The 20,463-nt window shown below is 38.6% G+C and overlaps 3 protein-coding genes across 6 annotated transcripts; 1 reads left to right on the top strand and 2 right to left on the bottom strand.

The window, feature by feature from the left end:
- Positions 1 to 333: 333 nt before the first annotated feature.
- LOC105219193 (E3 ubiquitin-protein ligase Su(dx)) lies at positions 334 to 11,672 on the bottom strand. The gene is made up of 8 exons (XM_011195168.3): positions 11,260 to 11,672; positions 7,656 to 8,530; positions 7,418 to 7,560; positions 3,950 to 4,873; positions 3,418 to 3,883; positions 2,513 to 3,359; positions 903 to 1,101; positions 334 to 820 (listed from the first exon to the last, which is right to left on the bottom strand). Exons 2-8 carry the CDS (start codon positions 8,035 to 8,037, stop codon positions 551 to 553), a joined length of 3,231 nt encoding a protein of 1,076 aa, XP_011193470.2. The 5' UTR covers positions 8,038 to 8,530; positions 11,260 to 11,672; the 3' UTR covers positions 334 to 550.
- Positions 11,673 to 11,975: 303 nt separating this feature from the next.
- Positions 11,976 to 19,693, top strand: LOC105219195 (uncharacterized). Of its 4 annotated transcripts, none has more exons than XR_008470248.1 (10): positions 11,976 to 13,001; positions 14,911 to 16,004; positions 16,060 to 16,220; positions 16,286 to 16,427; positions 16,489 to 17,403; positions 17,471 to 17,630; positions 17,909 to 18,192; positions 18,256 to 18,775; positions 19,357 to 19,469; positions 19,532 to 19,693. XR_008470248.1 is itself a non-coding variant. In XM_011195171.3 (8 exons), exons 1-8 carry the CDS (start codon positions 12,272 to 12,274, stop codon positions 18,724 to 18,726), a joined length of 3,957 nt encoding a protein of 1,318 aa, XP_011193473.2. In that variant the 5' UTR covers positions 11,977 to 12,271; the 3' UTR covers positions 18,727 to 19,026. The 4 variants fall into 4 exon arrangements, 2 of the variants coding, with proteins under 2 accessions (XP_011193473.2, XP_054082584.1); XR_008470247.1 differs by having other exon boundaries at positions 18,256 to 18,766; positions 19,532 to 19,692; XM_011195171.3 differs by lacking the exons at positions 19,357 to 19,469; positions 19,532 to 19,693 and having other exon boundaries at positions 11,977 to 13,001; positions 18,256 to 19,026.
- LOC105219194 (ubiquinone biosynthesis monooxygenase COQ6, mitochondrial) lies at positions 13,023 to 14,755 on the bottom strand. The gene is made up of 2 exons (XM_011195170.3): positions 14,653 to 14,755; positions 13,023 to 14,595 (listed from the first exon to the last, which is right to left on the bottom strand). Exons 1-2 carry the CDS (start codon positions 14,752 to 14,754, stop codon positions 13,150 to 13,152), a joined length of 1,548 nt encoding a protein of 515 aa, XP_011193472.2. The 5' UTR covers position 14,755; the 3' UTR covers positions 13,023 to 13,149.
- Positions 19,694 to 20,463: the final 770 nt, after the last annotated feature.

The raw sequence follows: 20,463 nt of genomic DNA, 5'->3' as shown, positions 1-20,463 counted from the left end.
TGTGTTGATCATCAACTACAAACACACACAAATATGATTTACTTTTAATATAATATATAACTGATTAAAATCACTCTACATTTGCATACATATTTATATATAAACAGTATATATATATGATGTTAGTACATTTTGTAAGTTCCTAAAAAAACGAATAATAAGTCTACTATATTTCTAATACAATTAAACAAGCGCTTATAGTTTTTTGTTTGTTTGTTTTGTCTCGTTACAATTTTTTTGTTTTTGTTTTTTTGTTTTCCTTACACAAAAACAACGAAATGATATGCGTTTGAAAATAAGCTTAGCAACAACAATTGCGCGCGCCGATAAGAGAAATATATATATAGAATACAAAACAGAAAAAAAAATCACCACAGATTTGTTGTTACACACACACACAAGAGCAAGGTCACCTATGTGTATGTGTGTTTGTATGTATGTACATGACAAAATGAAACTCCAACAAATGACATCGGGCGCATTTCGTTGCATAACAATTATGTTTAAATAAATTTACTCCGCCGTTGTCTCCTCACTCTTCTTTAACCTTCTACTCTTGGCAGAAGCCCTCAGTCTCTTCAATGGCAAATGTCAACTTCTCCACCAGCTGATCGTAGCTCTTGTAGGGCGGCAAGTCCAGCCGATTGAAGCAGGTATGCGAACGCGGCAGCCACGTCTCCTTACCGACCTTCTCAATGCAGAAACGTTGCGGTCCATTGGAGCCCATAAGTTCCGCGAAGCCACCGACTGGTACACGACACGTGCCGGTGACGAATTGCAGCAGACGCGCGCGCTTCTCATTATCCGTATCGCGCACGAACTGAATGTTGGGGAAAGAGAGAAAAATTAATGCTTTTAAAATCTGCAACTTTTTATACAACAACAACAAATTGTCTACGCACCTGCCAGAACCACATGACCTGCTTGGAATTGCGATTGTAATGCCTATAGATTGTATTGCGCTGCCAATCGTCCACATCCACATCCTGCATGCCGCACAGTATGAGCTCCAGTTCGCGTTCATCGAAATATTTGAGCCACTCGAGCGGCACGACTTCGTTGAAGCCTTCCAGGAACGTTTTCGTTTGCTGTTCGATACCTCTGAAAAGCGTTTATTTTTTGGGTAAGTTTTAAGGGTACAATGGCGACGGTAACTCTTTCGTTGTTATACACTCTCTCTATCTCTCTTTTATATCTTTCACTCCTTCGTTACTCTCGCATTAGTGTCTCTCACTCTTTTGTTACTCTTCCATTAGTGTCTCTCATACTTTTGTTACTCTCTCTCTCATTCGTGTTGTGTGTTACTGTTGCTGTCTCACTCATACTAATGTCGCCATATACACATTTTCATTGCTTGCACTCGCTACTTTCACTAATTCTCAAACAGTTTATTATAAACACTAAAACTGAGTTTTCGTAGAGTCCGATAGGGAACTCTTAACTCTTTCTGAAGTTTTTGAGACCAATGAGTTTATTTTAAGCATTAGTCGGAATTTCAATGAGGCTCACTTACAGCCACGAAATTATTTTCGAGAAATAACTGTTACTTTGTTGAATACAATAATCCCATTTATTCTTAGGATAATGAATTCATGTAAAGTTTTATAAGGTTTGCTTTCCAGGTTTTATGGGAAAGTCAATACATTTCGAACGCAATGGATAGATCTCTCTTTTTTGTGATCCTCAATGCGTTTAATAACTTAGTGATATATTTTCGATATTGTTATAATTTCAATATCGAAACTTTTAGATCAGTATTGAAATTATTCATTTATTAGTACGATATTTAGAATCCTTTATTTGTGGGATTTTGCCAAAAGTTAGGAGCATTTCCTTTAAGAGTCGATTTTTCCACAACTTTAAAGTTTTTGTACCGAGTTTTCGAACAATTTACATATTATTCGAACTCGATGGTTAGAGATCTTCGCTTTAAGAATCTCTTTGAGTAAATATTTTTCTCACAGAATAAACATTTCATTATCGTAGTATGATCGATATTCGAATGTTTAAAAAATAACAGTTTATTATTCTAATTCAATCAATATTCAACTAATTGGTTCTGCCACTTTATAGTTAAAGACCTTTTATAAGCCTTTGAAAGGAATTTCATTCAGTTCTAACTACTCAAAAAATGGTTTTCAAACATTCTTAGTATTTTTGGGCCTGTAAAAAATTTTAGACATGTTTCTACGATGATCTAAACAGATGCCCACGATACTCACTGAGGACCCTTTATTTGTGGAATAACATCAAAGCGCACAAATAGAGAAGTCGAATGCAACTCGGATAAATTTGAAATATTTTTATAAGACTTGCTTCCAAAATTTTAGTACAGACATTCATTAATCAGACAGTCATTAAACCAGTTTAATCAACAAATATGTGGTTTAAAAATAATCGAAATCGCAAAAAGCTCAGTGAGTTCAATTTTTTTATAAGCTATCAATTCACTCTCAAAATCTCAACTATGCCCACCAAATACAGATTCATACAATTAACGAAAACCACTCACCTCGTCATGCGCCATTCCGTCATGAGGGTTATGTATTCCTCCTTATTTTCTTCGGTGACACGTTCTTTTTCACCATTCTCCTTCAATTCATGGTGTATTATCTGGCCGAGCACCTCAAAGTCCACGCTGAACCACAACTCCAGGCCACACTCGTCAATATTATTATCACGCACCCAAATCAAAGAGTTATAAAACTCCGGATCGATGGTCTCAATGTCTTTTATGGTCAATTTCTTATTCAGCATACGCTTGTAGAAAGGCATCGTAAAACCGGAGTAAATGAAGCGACCATGATACAGCGCCATCGCAATGAAGCGACCAATAAATTTGAAATATTGCAAGTGATCGGGATTCACATACGAGGCCGGATTGATTTGTAGACTGTAGTTATTCTTGTTGGCATACTCGAAGAGACAATACATGGGATTGAGCACTTCGTGTGAGAGCAAAAAGAACCATTCACGCGACACGCCACCATAGTCGAGACCCTCCTCGCCGCGGAATATAATATAGAGGCGGCGACGCAGTTCGTAGGCGGGCAAACGCATTATCTGGTGGTATGAATCTTCGAAGAGCGTTTGACGCGTCACCGTTATCTTAATGTGCGACGGCAATGCATTGCTCTGGCACAGGTAACGGAATTGTGAGAGCTTCCAGCGGAAGGAGCGCTCATAAGCGCGCGGCACACCGTAAACACCCTTAGCGCCTTTGGGCGCGCCCGGACGCGGATCTTCGAATGTCGTGCGACGCGTATTGTGATCGACAAAGAAGCGCTCACCGGTTGTGGTGTAGCGTATCTCCCAGCCGGGTGGTAATGGACCCTCATTCATCAGACTGACCTCTTGACCTATAGTTACAGGGGAGAGTATGAGTAAAAATCAGTAATATTTCTGTCGTGCACTCACCTTGCGTGCGCGGATCCTCCCACTGTGTGGTGCGGTTCTTGTGATTCACAAAGTACACGCGATTATCTGATTGCACCTTCTTCTCCCAGCCATCGGGTAGCGGACCCAGTGCATCCTCATCGTCTTGCGTCACAGTCGCTGTAACCGCTGTCGGTTGTTGTTGCTGTTGTGAGTAAAGGAAACGCTGATTGCCCTGCGCCACCACATGCGCACGCTGTCCCTGCCAATGCTGGAAATGCATGAGCCGTTCGCTGTTCGGTCGCTGCCAGGTTGTTGTGCGCGTATTGTGATCCACATAGTAGACGCGTCCGCGTGGATCTTTGCGTATCTCCCAACCGGGCGGTAGCGGCGTCGGTTTTTCCCAATATGTGGAACGCGTATTGTGATCGACGTAATAACGGCGACCATATTGATCGAAGCGTATCTCCCAACCGGCTGGCAGCGGCTCATCGTCCGCCTGAGCGGCCTGCAAATACAAGAAAATATTAATGAGTTTTATATAAAAAAAAAAAAACAAGTTTTCTCGACACACCTGCAACTGTTGATCGGCCACATTGGAGACGGGCATTGCGCCTTGCGTCAACAGCGCGCCCTGATCGCCAGCCGCGCTTAACAGCGCGCTATCCATCAATTGCTGTTGAGTTTGCGGTTGTTGTGGTTGTGACGGCAGCGCTAACGGCGACATACTGGTAGCGCCGCCACCGCCATTCGCATACATTTGCGACATGGGACGCACTTGCACACCGGCCGCGTTCACCGCCACTGCGCCGCCGCCGCCATTCATCGATGGCATGCGTTGTACTTGCATTTGTGTTTGCTGTTGTTGTTGCTGCTGTTGCACCTGCATTTGCTGTTGTTGTAGTGCAACATGCTGTTGCTGTTGTTGCGTTTGTGGCATTGGCTGTTGTTGTTCCCAAACGGGTGGCGGCAGCGGTGGCGCAGCACGCCGCACAGCTCCACTCGGTACATTGCCACCACTACCGCAGCGCTCCAGATTGCCATTCGCAACGGGTGAGCGCGAACCACCACCGACCGTCAAGTGCGCCACATTGCTACTACCACCCGCACCCGCCGCTGTTTGAGCGTTAAGCGCGCCATTCTCCGCATTGCGCATGCGTATGCGTCCACGTACGCCCGCCGCGGGCGTGAATATCGTGCCGTCGCCACCGATCGTTGGCGGCAGCATTTGCATGCCATTGCCGTTTTGCTGCTGCACGCCGTTCGGCATGTCCAGCTTGAGTCCGTTTAGCACTGCGACGAGCTCGCCAATTTTCGTTTGCCGATTATCTGATTTGGAGGTAGCCAGCAAATCCATCGTGAGCTCAAGATACTCGAAACGTCCATTTAATTGTTGCAGCACATGCGCCAAATTGATAATGCGCTCGCCGAGTAGCGTGTCTTTCCGAAAGCTTGAGTGATCGAGCACTTTGATGTGTAACACGGAGTTTGGGGTTACCTGAAAAAGGGAGGAACATTTTTTATTAATTTGCTAATTAGAAACTCTTAATACATATTTATAAAATTGGTCTAATTCAGAAGTGTCAGTACATCTCTTTTTTTACTTAAGAGACTACATAAAGGATATAATGAGATAGATAACCAGATTTTTATCAGTCCTTTAGTTCATATCACCCTTTCACTACGACTAAGACAAGTTCTATCTACCATTTGATGATTTTCAGAATATCCAAGAAGAGACTTAGAACCAAAGGACTCAGGAGATCTATTTCATGACATATCGATGTAGAAGCCTATGTTGTTGTTGTTTTTCTTCTTCATATATTAAAAAGTTAGGGTTCCATGACCAACAAAAACAACAAACCTTCCTCTACAACAACTGCGCTCCTACAAGGGTTCAGGTCGGATGCCCAGGCGAGGTCAGATGTGTTAAACGCTTTCTCCCCGCACACCGGCTCTGTCGACGAGTGACCAACCCTTTCCGACCTACTCGTGGGACCAATACATGGAACAAACCACAAAAACTAAAAATTAAACAACAACAATGGAGCCGTGAGTATCAACCAAAGTACACAGAAAGCGAAAGGAACAAACCAGAAGAGAAAGAGAAACAAATCCTTAAATTAAGTGAGGAAAAGCCGGTACCAAAGGGCTGCCTTTACCTTAGATAATATAGGCAAAGACCAAACGGTCGGCAACTCTATTGATGAAGAGGACCTCAAACGCCAAAAACTAATAGTAGAGGAATGTGAAATCTTGAAAACGAAGCAATCGATTCCTCCAGCAGAAGCAGAAAGACAAAGCGGATAGTAAAAGAGGAACTGGTCGCACAATGAATCGCCGGAAACTCTGCCTAAGAAACCTAGGCATGGCGGAATCGAGCGAAATTGTGGTACAACAGCCAGGCACTTCAGTGACGTGGCCAGAGACAACCAACAAGTAGCAGTCATAAAGAGAACGCCTCCTCACCGAACGCTATCCAAGAGAAGTGGTCAAATTGTGAGAGCCCAGTTTTAAGCTACGTGCTAGACAATCCCGCGGGTCCTTATCCAGAGTTCGACTCCTTGGAAACCCTTAACCTGACTTACCGAAAGAATTATATTAAAAAAAACCTTCTAGGCCACAGTAAGTGTATAAATGAACCAAGTTCTAGTTCAAAGAGGGTCAAAAATTGCTATTTCACTTTTCTTTATGTGACACTCCTACCGTATACATACATACATATATACACCCGCACTTTTAAGGAAACTAGAGTACAACGCACGCTTAAACAAATATCTACAATCAGAACTTGGCCTTCAAGCAATTATTGTCGCACTTCGCCGATAAAATTACAAAAACAAACAACGAGACGACGATTGCTATAATGGCAAATCTTCAACAAAAATAAATAAAAAAAAAAAAATTAAATAAAACAGGAAAGAAAAATAAAAAAAGGTGAAAACGCAAAACCGCAAAAGTAAGGAGTGGTGGTTATGAAGTGTGCGACCGTGTTTTTTTGTTTGTAGAGAGAGTAAGGAGTGGACACGCGTTATTGTTTATTTGCCCAACAATAAATACATAAAAATCAAAAGTTAACAAAAAGATGATTTCTAAGAGCTAAGAGCTACTCACTTTCAATAAATAGACACTAGAGAGCAGACAATCAATGTGAAGTGAGTTGAATAATAATTATATCGGAATCAATAAACAATAAAAATAAAATTTAAGTACAGGGAAATAGTTGGAATGTGTGTAAGTATTTCCTTTTATTTACATATGTATATATGCAGCAATTTACTCATATTTACAAAAACAACAAATTATACAGTGAGTGCTCTTCATAAAGTTTAATAATAACACGCTGTCGGTATGTAATTATAGCAATATTTCTAATAATGCCACAGAATGACAGCTGTGTAGTCGACTTTGAAAATTCCCAGCAATTATTTAAAATTTATTGGGTAATAAACAATTATACACAAGTGTATGTGTGTATTTGTAATAAAAACAACAAAACAATTTAAAAAATAATCCAATCGATCGCTATAACAATGCATACAATTCTTAATCGTATATTTAACGGTAATCAACGAGGCCTCTTCTATGTTTTTTAAGGCAGTAAGGTCTACATTCTCGAAATGCATACGGATTTATAACTAATTAATACGGAATTATAACTAATTAAATCGAAAAGGACCATAACTGGTCTATGCGTGGCCTGCAGGCCTACCAGACCTAACCTATAACTTATTAAGGACTGTCAACGGCACTAAACTATTTTAGGAAAATATTTTTGTTGTTATAACGGGCTATTCGAATTTATTACAATAAAGTTTATTAAAAATAAACTTTGTATCTATTTTTATTCTTCTACGGCTCTTCTACAATTCTAGACTATTTACAATGAAATTTATTCAAAATAATCTACTATCAATTATTTATCCCTCTATAACCCTTACTTTAATCATTTTGTGTTTTACTTTCCATCTCTTTGTCTTTCATTTGTCCGCATACCGTTAAAAATAACTTGAATTTTCAAACTATTGATTCATTAACATACCAGCACTGTGAATTCCTCATTCCATTTCGGTAGATAAGTATTCTTCACCACATCAGTTTTACGTTTACTTTTATTATCGATTACTAATTCCACATATGGATTAGGCTTTAGAAACCCATTGTTGCGCAGTGAAGCTTCTTCAACTGAAAGTGCATACGAAATAAAGTGGAATAAATAATTTATGTCTGTATGTATGTATGTATGTAACGAATGACATTTGGTGGCATTTTTAACTTACTCGTGACACTCAACTGGTGATAACCTTGATTGTTGCCCATGCTGCCGCAAGTCGTTGTTGTGCCCGCTGCCACCGCAACAGCTGTCCCAGTCGCCATTGTGGGCGCATTCAAATTAATATTGCTACCACCCATATTGCCACCGCTACTACTGCCATTGTTAATACTGCTGCCCACTGTTGAAACGGTAACGCCACTACTGGTCTGCATGACGCCACCTACACCGGCATTACCAGCCATGCTGGCTGCTTGCGTTGCTGTTGCTATTGCTGTTGGTATTGGTGTTGGTGTTGATGACACTGTCGCTGTTGCTGGCGCTACTGTATAGTAGTCAGCAGCTGCATGCCCTATGGAAGCTGCTGACATAACATTTCCATCGGCCATTAACGTCCGACACTAACTCTATTTTAGCACTTTAGCACTTGTGCGTGCAGCAATTACGACGCACTCACTACACTGCGCGCACTCTCTTCTCCACAAAACACCGTACGTATGGAAGTGTAAGTGAATTGAGGCTTTTAACAGCAACAACAATGTAATGTAATAATAACAACAAAACCAAATACGTTCGGGTTGAAACACTGCCAAAAATTTTTGTCACAATTTACGTGCTAATTGCGCCAACTGCTATTAGCGCTTTACTATTTACTTTTATATATTGTTGTTGTCGTTGTTGTTGTTGTTGTTGCAATTACGTACTATTACCACGTTAAATTTATTACGTATATTTATTGTGCAGTTGACACAAATTTTTTGCACTCGCTTATATTTATTTCTATACGCTTGTTTGTCGGCAAAAAAAACCTCAAGCAATCCACAATTCAGCTGTTGAGCACCGTCGTCTGGCCACCACCGCTGCCAGTAAACAGAAAACAACCTGTAAAGAAAATTTAGTTGAGGTTAGATCATATTCTGTGGAATTGCTAGCTACTATAGTGCATCGTTATGTGTATGACGCCAGTAGGTAATAAATATTATCGCGACATATTATTAGTTATTATACTAAATATATATATATGTACAGACTACTAAAGAAAACGAAAAACTTAAATAAAGTAAATACAAATTTCATACAGTGTGCCCATAAAGTATTCGATGTTTGTTTTGAAGCACGCTTGGCGAGCAACAACAATGTTTTTAGAAACTTTGAAGTACATTCGTCTTTTTGCTAGTTACGAATATCGTAAAGGCTCTTCTAAACTTCACTTCTAACGAAAAATTATTTCAAATGACAACTACAACAAAAAGTAAACAATTGTTGGAGGAAAAACAGGCATGAATAATTTGGTGCACATAAACCGAACGGACCTCGAAATTAAACCGTCCAAGGATTGTCATTTCGAATTTTTGAAATATTTAAAACCACAATTCAACAAAAGAAATTATAATATGTAAATTATTTAACTGTTATACTTAACAAACACACTGTACATGCACCTATTATTAATGAGATAACTTTGTTAAGAACACAAAATAGTTTTTTTTCTCGGATTTCTGATATCAAAATACATAAGTACTTTCACCGGCGCAAGTACGTGCGTCATATTGTATAATTTGCAAATAAAGCAACAAAAAAATATGTGAGATTATTTTTTATTAAAATGTTAGTTGCTATATTTTGATAAACACGATAATTTTCGACTTTATGACAATTCGTTTATGTGATAAGCCACGCGTTTAACATCACTTCATAAACGTAATCGTAGGCGTTGATAAGCATAGCGAATGCGACATACATACATTTAATGAGCTTGTCGACAAGTATGTAATTTTTTAGACAAATTTAAGTCAAATTTTCGCTTATATGATGATGAAATAACGCGAGGGATTTTAAAAAAGTATGCCAAAGTGTTTCAGTGTGAAAGTAAAAAATCTGATAACATGCGTACAGCGTGGCCGTGGCGAAGCTTTATTATATTTATAAATAAGTTTACAACGTTTACGGAAGCTTAGCTGAGAGATTTAAAATTTACAACATTGACAAAAAAAAGTTCTTAAAATAATATGCATATATTTAAAGTAAAATATTTTTAAACAACTACAGTAGTTAATAATAAAACTTGAATAAACAAAGTATTGCAGTATATTTTATGCGAAATGGCAATAAAAAATCAAAATTTTGAATAATAAAATTCTTGAAATCAGCCTGAAATCAACCTGAGTTTACTAGACATCACAGTTATCAATAAGGCTTACAGAACAGTCCCTCTGCACTTGCAATTAGATGCATTTTTTGCATTGGCACTAAAATCATTTAACCAATTTTTCAGAAATACATGACTTATGGACACATTACCAACTATTATAAAGCAGCTTTTTAAAGAAAGTTAGCCCAACAATGTTTCTAGTACTATATCAGTTGACTTCATAAAAGTCACAAAGAAGTATAATCTAACAAAATTTAAAATCAATGATAAAAATGAGCGGATATTGATAAGTGCGCATAAATAAGTATTTATTGTAAGTACAAGTATGCATATAGACACGCATACAATAGCAAGGATCTTTATGGCAGCAATGTGCCAAACGAGTGAACAGCTCATCAAAGTCATAATGTCGATAGTGAAGGTACTTTTGTTGAAATGATTTCGTAAGCGGTTTATATATGATTATACGTACAAACATACCACTACATATATACAAATGTACTTATTTATATCAGTTTCATACCGCCGAAAGCCTTAACAAATATTAAACATATGTACATATAGACAAAGGCATAGGCGGAGTCATGTAGGCGGCAAGAAGGTAAGTTATAAGTATATTACCCGACGAGTCATTGATAGCGTACACTTTTAGTTGGCAAAACGAAAACAATATAGTCACGCAGAAACAACCGTCACCCCACCACCACACCAACATAGTCAATGCACTTTGCTCAGCAGTATTTTTAAGCTCAGGCAGGAGATAAGCTGCCGAAACACAAGTATGTGCATGCAAATGAAGCGCTACAAAAGTAACAAAAACACTAGCAAGCAAGTAATGAAACTAGTGCATAGTATATATGTGAGCATATAGTTACAAAGGAATCTTAGTTTCTAAAACCCATTATAGGTGTACGATATGTACATATATTTACGTAGATTACTTGTGTACACTGCTCGAAGAATTGCCTACTGAAAGCTGTCGTGATGTTGTGCGTATGTTATATATGCTTAATAAGTAAATATTGTGAAGGCGTAACCACAAAAGTGCTTTTGGCCAGTAAGGCTAACAAGTGAATAGCAACACCTGTCCACTTTCAACCCCAGCCGAAACTAATGCTTATATGTAAGTAGGTACAAAACTTGGCTGCCAAGCGATGCGCAACGTTTCCGACCAACTGACCAACTAACTAAAACAACATCTTGTCAAACAAAATAGCATACCACCTTTGCTGCATTTACATTCCAATAAGAGGGGTACCTCACCCTATATGTTTGCCAAGTCTTTTCGAGTACTATATAAACGTTATATTTTGCATTAAAATGAAGGCAAAGGTCATACCAAGCCAACTAATTGGCCAACGTTCACTGCCGACACAACACAATATGGTCCTAATAGAAAACTTTATGGTATTGTATGGAAAATTTATACGCTTAATAAGCCAATTCCACGAATACTTACACATCAATTTTTCCTTGTATTTTGTAGCAAATCTCAATTTATTACACTACAGGCGATAATAATTTATAGAGATTATTACTTAATGCTGTTTAATATTTTAGGCTTTTTAGGGCCTTTTCTTTGTGTTTTTTTTTTCTTCTATTAACTATTTAAAATGTGAAAGGCTCTTTGCTTTTAACATTTGATAATAAGCAGAAACTTTTCAAATAAAACTTCACGCAACACTTTTACCGAAAAACATACACTTCTCACCTTCGTCAAGCACTTTTTTCAATTTTAATTATGTTAATAATATTACTTCGGTTTGTAATCCAAAAAGTTATTAGTTTTCACAAGAAATTTTCAGTTTTTCGACCCGTGAACACCACAAAAATTCTTTCGTTTCAACGTCTGTGCTTTATCTGACATTTGTAGCTTTTTCATTTTCTTGTTGTCACATATTCGTTAAACTCAACGAATATGACGATGACTCGTTCAAATTTTGCATAGTTGTATTTTGATAAAAGCTAAAAATATGGTTTTTGAAATAATTTATGTATTTATGCATGTATACAATTTTAATAAATAAATATAGTTTATATGCCATCTAATACATAAATTGTTATCTTTTACCCTTACTGTTTTGAAGAAAACTTAATATATCAAGAACCAAATTTTTTTCTTTGTGTGTTATATTCATATACAGTTGAACTTCCATAACTCGAACTGCTCTAACTCGAAGTTCTCCATAATTCGAACTATTGAATTGGCAATAGAAGTCTAAATGCATACAAATTACCTTCTGTGACTCGGAAGTCTCTCTAACTCGTAGTTTTTTTGTGGATTATGGTGATTCGAGTTAGAGAAGTTCCACTGTATTTTCTTATTATTTTTAAGTTTTTGTCCGATTCTGCCCACTGTGCAAGCATTGATCAGCCGTTTAACCGAACATACTTCGCGTTTTGTTGCGGTAGTATTTGTATGTATGTATTTTCATTGAAGAAATGCCGTGTTTTTGTTTACATTCTGTAAAATGACTGAATTGATAAATTTATTCAAAAAATTAAGTGAGTTTTTTGATCGCAATTTACTTTGGGAGAATATTGAAGAGGCATACGAGCTGGATGCTGAAAAAGAGCAACAAAACAAATCGAGTGCGGATGAAAAACACTTAACTACTGCTCAACACACTAAATCCGCCGTATCTGGTTTGGCATTTGTGCAGCGCGCACTCAACGATTCGCAGGTGTTGTCCACGCTGCTTGAACTATGCTCTTCCATACGTATTTTGCGCAGTGAATCAAGTGCCAGTTATGATAATACCTATGATTGTTGGGATGAGGTGGTTAAAGTGTCGCCGCGTGATTACTATCTCAGTTTTGTGTATGCTTTGGCGGGTCTGCCAACACTCGACCCAGCCTGTGCCGCATATACAAAACTTGCACTTGCTGCCGTCAATACATATTTCCTGTCGTTGACTATACCCGGCGCAAAAGGTTTCCATATCTTTGAACCCGAGGTAATAGCACACTGTCTTCAGGTGTTCAGCTTGATAGAACGCATACAGCATCCGGATGTGCTGAGTCGTATGTCGAGACAACAACCTATCGAGATATGGGTACGATTCTCTACATTCTGCGATGATTTCAAATTACTGCTGAGATATGTGCATTTCAATGACCACAAAGCCACACGCGACACCTTGCTGAAGAAACTAGTGAATATACTGTATATGAATCATGAGCGTGGATATGCAAATATGTGTAAGTAAATGGAATTTCATATCGTATTAATTTCGAGATTTATTTAAAACCAAAAGAGCAGAACATTTCTATATCTAAAATACAAAAATTGTGATATCGTTAATATTGATATTTTACCGGTAACTTAATTGATACAACAACAAAGCGTTTAGCCAATTGCACGTTTCATAAACAGATTTTTTATCGGCGAAATACTGTCTGTGAGTTGTAAACCCAAGCTGCGCAGTAAAACCACAGGCGTGAATGTGGTCGAGTAGAGTGCGTGCAAACCATGCACACCGACCATTATCGGCACATTCTTCGCTAAGCTGCGTTGTTCGTATTTGATAAGGTAATGATTGTCACTAAGTTTGGCGCCAGCGTACGCCGCATCAGAGAGCACTTTAACAAGTTCACGCACATCACTGAAGCCTAAATTGACACCTTGTCCTGCAAGCGGATGTACACGATGAGCGGCGTCGCCAATCAAAGCCGCACCGGTGCACACATACGAAGAGGCATGTAGAAAGCCTAAAGGAAACGAAGCACGCGATTTTTCTATAACACCATTGACGGCAGGCGGATATTGTCGCAGCATATCGGGATTACGCCCAATTAAGGAATTCAATGTATTCATAGCATTAACAACAAAACCATCCTTGGGATACTCCTTGAAGAAGGCTTCATTTAAAGCTTTGGCGAAATCTGCATCTGACAATTCCAACAAATGTTTAGCATGTGGTATAGTTGTGCTCCACACCACCGAGCTGAGTGTGTCGTTTAGTGGTAACAGCGCTACCGGACCGGTGGGTAAGAAACGTTGCCAGGCCACAGAATTATCACAAGCGTCTTCCAATTGTACAGTGGCGACAACTCCACGTCGTTGGTAATCCAAACTGAATACATCGATATTCATTTGTTTGCGCACCAATGAATTGGCGCCATCAGCGCCTACCAGCAGTTCACACGTTAATATTTTGCCATCTTTAAGATGTATTTGTGAGTATTTATCGCCTGTGTCTGCTGAAAGCTGTACACCCTCAATGCGTGCATTGTTGCGCACTTCCACATTCTGCGCATGCTGACTGTCAGCCAATTGTGCATACATAGCGTCCAGCATCAAATCATTTTCAATAATGCAGGCTACATCGGCAGCGAAATGTTCATCTTGAAATTTGATTAAGGCATCACTACATGCATCCCATACTTGCATCTGTTTCACATGCTTCACTCTACGTTCTTCCATGTAATCCCAAGCGCCAATAGATTTGAATAGTTCTACGCTGTTATTATTAATAGCTGAGACACGATTGCCATATTGCGCCTCGACACTGAAGCCTTTGAAAGGCGGTGCACCCTCTAGCAATAATATGCGTTTATCACTTAAAACTTTGTTTTTACCCAGTGCAACAGCTAGCGCGGTGCCGACAAGTCCACCACCACCAATTATGATGTCAAAGTGTTCCGCTGTGGATTTCTGTTTTTGTGCATGGTCATCCGCATAGCACTTTGAGCTGAGTGAAAGTGCACGCACTGCATGCAGTTGCTTGAAAATTAGACGCAAATTGCGTGTGCCGGGCTGTTTTATTAAAGCTGACATTTTTTGGTAGTGCGGCTGTGAATTTAAAAATATTTGAAATAAAATTGTGAAATATTTATTTTGATTCTCTACCTTTCCAAAATTATGCGGCACTTTGAGTAATTTTCGATTCTCTTTTGGTTTGTTTGACTTATGAATTCGGTGAAACAGCTGTTGCGGCACGCAGTGTTGCATGTAATGTATGGAAAGGTTTTTTTGTTATTACCGTTTGCATTTTGGCATTTCCTTTTGACTATTTCCGCTGTAAGAATATTGAATGAAGAAATTTAATTTAAATTATTTACATTTATTTGGTTTTAATTTAATTTACTTAATTTTCTCATATTTTAGACGCTGCCAATTTACACGCTAAGTGCTATGAAATATTTGAAGAAGTGGTAAACGCGCACAATGGCGAACCAGAGGAAACACTAATGAAGCTCATGAATATGACAGTTTTTCTGCATACTTACCCGCCGAAACCGAAAAGTACAAGCGGAACTGTCATTAGCGGCGATTGTGAACATATCTCCGATTGGTTTATAAAATGTATCTCGAAATATCCGCGTCTGCTCGTAAAAGTTTTGAATTTCTATATCGAATGCATGGTCACCAATCCGATAAAGTCTTGGAAGACGGAGCAGACACAACGCGCACTGGAATATGCCGCAAAATATGATGCTGCACTTTATACCACATGCAATGAGTCGGCAGTGGAATTTCTGTGTGAGGCCATATATGCCGAGGAAGTTATGATACGCGCACGCACCATAGAGTTAATTTCACGCATTTTGCAGCTGGAAGCGCATGTTAATTGGCAAATGTTTCGTCATGAAGTATCGGACATACCACGCGAGGTATATCTAATAAACGAACTCATAAAGAGTCTGCAGGATTGCAACAACACGATTAAACTGAAAGCAGTACAAGCGCTGCACGTTGCACTCACCAAAGGCTCACCGAACACTGTGAAAATACTCAACGAAGGTATACGCTATACACGTTACCTTGATCTTGATGTCAAGCTGCCGGATGAGCCACGCGTGCGTAAAAATGAAATACGCTACGAGAAACCCACTGCACTGGAGCCGAAATATAGTTTTGAAGGACACGGTTTGGTGGAGTTGTCATTCTTGCATTTGCCAGAATATGTTTACGCGAATCTCTTTCAAAGTGCACAATCGTATATTAGACGTGCGGGTGTTATGTTTATGGAGCAGCTAATCAAACTAAATCCACTGATTATTTTCAATACAAATTTTGTAACAGAAACAACGCGTTTGGTTGACGAACCCACTGCCTTGGTGCGAAAGCAGACGCTACTCAGCATCGATAGCATACTTGGCAGCTATCCGAACTGTTATCCAGTCATTTGGGTTTGGTGTAAAGTTGTGGCGCCCATGTTGCACGATGGTGATCCAAAGAATATTGAATTGGCAATGGATGTGAGTGTGTTGAGAACCTAATATCATTTTTTACTTAATTTTTGTTTGCTCACAGTGTTTTCGCGTACGTGTTTTAGCAAATCTGCGTGGCATCGATCAGTCAAATCAAGCGGAACATTTCATGCCTTGGGTTATTATACGTACAATGCTGTCCACACAACCGCGGCTCTATCTACAACAATGCTTCCACATGGCGCTACAGCAACGGTGCCTAACGTTAGTATTTAAGATTTTTCTGATTTTTTTGAATTTCAATTTGTAATCATTACCAACTCTTCTAGTCCACAGATACTCAGCATAATCGAATCACATCTACTCACCTCGAATTCTACAGAAGCTTGGATTGTGCTCAATTTCGTTTCTGGCAAGATAAAAAGCAAAGAGCCCGACGCGCTTATACACCAATTCATATCAATGAAATCGGTATTATAGAATATAAAATTGAAATTAGTATTTCTTACTTAACCCTACTTTTCATACACAGTGGAACAAAGAACAAAATATGCTTATTGCACTGGAAGTGCTCGCCAACTGCATACAGGATTTCTCGCACACCGCGCTCAATCACGCCTTCAATCACATACTTACACAAATACGTGAAGGTCAAATTATACCCGTACTCATTGGCAAGGCATTCGATCTGCTCGTACATATTGATAACTGTTCGCAATCTCAGGCGTCCAAAAACAAAAGTCTCAAATTTAATCCAATCGAGTTAACCGAAAAGGCTTGGCTGCTCGAATTGCATGATTTGCTGGAATTTCGCATACTCTCCGGCATAGCAGACTTTCCCGATAATCGCGCCACTTTCATGTCACACCTTTACTCGTACTCGGAGGTGAATCTGCAGACGCGCTTGCGTCCTCATCGCACGATTGTTGGCTTTGTGCATAAATACATTAGCGTTTGCTTGAAATTGCCGGAGTCAGAATTGGATTTGGAGAATGAGCGTCTCTTCAATTCGATGATTTTGATTGCGGGTCGTTTGTCACTGCGTGACGCCGTCACGGCCAGCACTACTTGTTCACTCTATGGTTCCATTTTGAAAATTATCGATCGTCCGCCAATTGTGAACACAATAATCGTGTCGCTAACGGATCTCTGTAAGAAGCATACACAAATTGTGGAACGTATCATTGAGCATGTGCTGGCGAAGTTGTCGTCGCCGTTTGTCATGAATCGCGTGGAGACATTTAAATGTTTCGAGAAATTAGTGTTACAGGATCAGTTGAAATTACGTGGTTCCCTGCTGCTGGCGCTTATGGCTGCCATCTTAGATGAGAATAGAGAATTGGCTACGCGTGCTTGTGACTTTTTTGTTGAATATCTGAGTAAAAAGAATTCAACGCTCTTTCAAAAATGTCTAATAGAATGCCCGTTCGTCTTCAATGAATATGAGGTGAGTGGGTGGGCGGGACATTGTGGATTGTGGAATGTAATATTTTGATTATTTTATTCTTTTACAGAATTTCGATGGGTTGGATAGCTTTTCGGATACAGGTATTAAGTCGCCTTTGAAAGGTGAAGGGAAACGTAAGAGTCGTCAATTGCTTTATAATCACTTGATGGCTGCGGTGGATGAAGTGAATTTGGTACTTTATTTTGGGCAGCTCAAACTGATTTCAGGTGAGTCTGAGTAAGGGTATTTCTTTAAACGATTTCCGCAGAATGTCGAATTTTCCGAAGACTGTAAACAATGGGTATTGCTGTTGTTGTAATGGACCTCGACAGCTGCGAATAAAATTTGCTCGTTCGAACTAGACTTTTACACAGACTTAGTTAATTGATTTTACATGACATTACTCTTCAAGAACCCTAGGTTAAAAAGAAAGAGTCACAAATTCAAATTTAGAGGTTAGAAGTCGGGTCAACTCGTTGAACATTTTTTTAATTTTTTTTTTTAGAAAAATCCTTACGTGACTCCTGCATGAAAAGTCCTGAAGGCCTCGCATTGCTCAAGGACGTGCTATTCATTTTGAAACGCGTCTGCCAATTGACCAAGGAGCAAAAGCCGAATGCTGAGAACAAAGAAGGCGACGGAGAGAACAATACGACGGATGACGCGATGGCAAACGAAGTGAGTGTGGCGGAAGAGGCAGGCGCCGCAAAGACTGCAGGTGCAACTACTGCAGGCGGTACAGGACGTGGACGCGGGCGACGACGTGAAATTATAACAATGCCGGATGCGGTATGGAAAAAAATATATTTTTTTAGAAAATTGATTAAAATTCCAATTTTAATATCTTTTTAGTTGAATCTACTCGAAAAGTCTCTAATATTCATACCCACCATACATGGCTGCTTCACTGCTCACAACGATGAAGCATTGCAAAAGGCTTTCGATGATTTGGGCTATGCATTGGCGAAGCGTTTTCCCAATCTGGTGCAATATGCACAACCCGCCGAATTTTGGCGTAAATATCGTGAGAAAATAATGGCGTTAACGCCGTCGAAGCAAAAGAAAAAATCGAAAAGAAGAGGGAAAGAATCCAAAACACCCGAGAAGGCTAAAGCGAACTCTACACAAATCGATGAAGATCTTGTTGCTGCTGTGGAAATGGATGAAGATTTCGAATGCGACTCAGCGGATGAAAGTGATTTCTGTTCGGATGATGACTTGCCGTTGGCCAGCAAGAAATATGCTGGTTCATCGCCACAGAAACGTGTGCGCTTGAGCAATGCCGAAATACCGATGGAATATTTATTTAATCCGAATATTTGAAATGTGAAATGCTGTGCAGAGCAAGTGATGAGATATAGCGGTACGATTGGTAATAATGCTTGCAGCAATATATATTTTACGTATAATGGTTTTAGGTTATGTATGATGGCTTGCCAATATTATTCGATTGCCTTAGTTCAGTACAATTCAATGCATTTATTTTAATTTTACTTTATTTTTATTAACCCTAAAGACTCGAATAGTTAATATATTTATTTTTTATTATAATTAATAATTTTAATTATATCTTCTGAGAGAGGAATGTACTCCTACATATATTATACAGACTAATATATATATTTATGTGACTAAGTTAATATAAAATTAATTAATTTCTTAAAATTAGTAATTATTACTCGAATAATTTTTATATTTATTTTAGTATATACTTTAAATATTACTTATATATCTTCCTAATATAATAAATGATAATATATAGTAATCAGTATCAGTAATATATTTAAAATTATTATAAACTATTTCATATAATAAAATGTTATATTAAACAATCTAAAATATTAATATAAATATTATGTATTTAAATAATAAATAAATATTGTCGACGAATTTAAATAAAAATATTAAATTTTTTTACGAATATTGTAATAAATATAAAAATTATATTTTCAGTTTAACAGTCAAGATTCGAAAATCTCAAGATTCGCAGAGTGTAAGATAAATGCAAGAAATTTAAAGGAAAAAGAATCAAGAATCAAGACTCTAAGTGAGAATGGCATAATAAGGTAATAATTCATCCTTAAAATATTAATAATTCAAGAAATGCTTGGACATTGATAATATTTAGATGAATGAAAGGAGCTAAGATTAGCGTTATTGGATTCTTTTGAATTTGAAGCAATCAGTTACACCAGGCAATGAGGTTGAAAGCTTCCTACATCACTTTTTAAAGCAATCTTAAATTTTCCTAAAATTTTTCTCAGTTAAGAAATATCAAAACAACCGAACAAGTTGTGAAGAGATCTTTATTATCTTCTTAAAATAGAGTCCAATTGAATCAGCCCAAATTCCGAATCGATGGACTTTTAATCGACATAGACTGGGATGGTCTCTATCATTCAATAATCTCCAGCCGATTTTCTGATATCTTGTGCCCAGGTAAAATCTATCCACACCAAAAACTCCGTCGTGATTGGGAAGGACCTCTCCGAGCCGTTCGATACCAAACGAGGTTTCAGACAAGGTGACTCACTATCGTGCGACTTCTTTAACTTGATGCTGGAAAAAATTATAAGAGCTGCAGAGCTAAATAGAGAAGGTACAATCTTCTACAAGAGTGTACAGCTGCTGGCGTATGCCGATGATATTGATATCATCGGAAGCAACAACCGCGCCGTTTGTTCTGCTTTTTCCCGCATGGATAAGGAGGCGAAGCGAATGGGTCTGGAGGTGAATAAGGACAAGACGAAATATCTCCTGTCATCAAGCAAACAGTTGGCGCATTCGCGTCTTGGCTCCCACGTCAATGTTGACAGTCATAACTTCAAAGTCGTAGATAATTTCGTATACCTGGGAACCAGTATCAACAACACCAACAATGTCAGCCTTGAAATCCAACGCAGAATCACTCTTGCCAACAGGCGCTACTTTGGACTGAGTAGGCAATTGAAAAGTAAAGTGAATACCGCAGACCATGGAACGATGAGCTGTACGAGTTATACGACGACATTGACATAGTTCAGTGAATATAAAGACAGCGGCCCTCTGGCTAGGTCATGT

The sequence above is a fragment of the Zeugodacus cucurbitae genome, chromosome 3, assembly GCF_028554725.1.
Source record: "Zeugodacus cucurbitae isolate PBARC_wt_2022May chromosome 3, idZeuCucr1.2, whole genome shotgun sequence".
In the NCBI taxonomy this organism is placed as follows: Eukaryota; Metazoa; Arthropoda; class Insecta; order Diptera; family Tephritidae; genus Zeugodacus; species Zeugodacus cucurbitae.
Note: the sequence above shows the minus strand (reverse complement) of the source record. Positions and strands in the feature narration are given on the sequence as shown.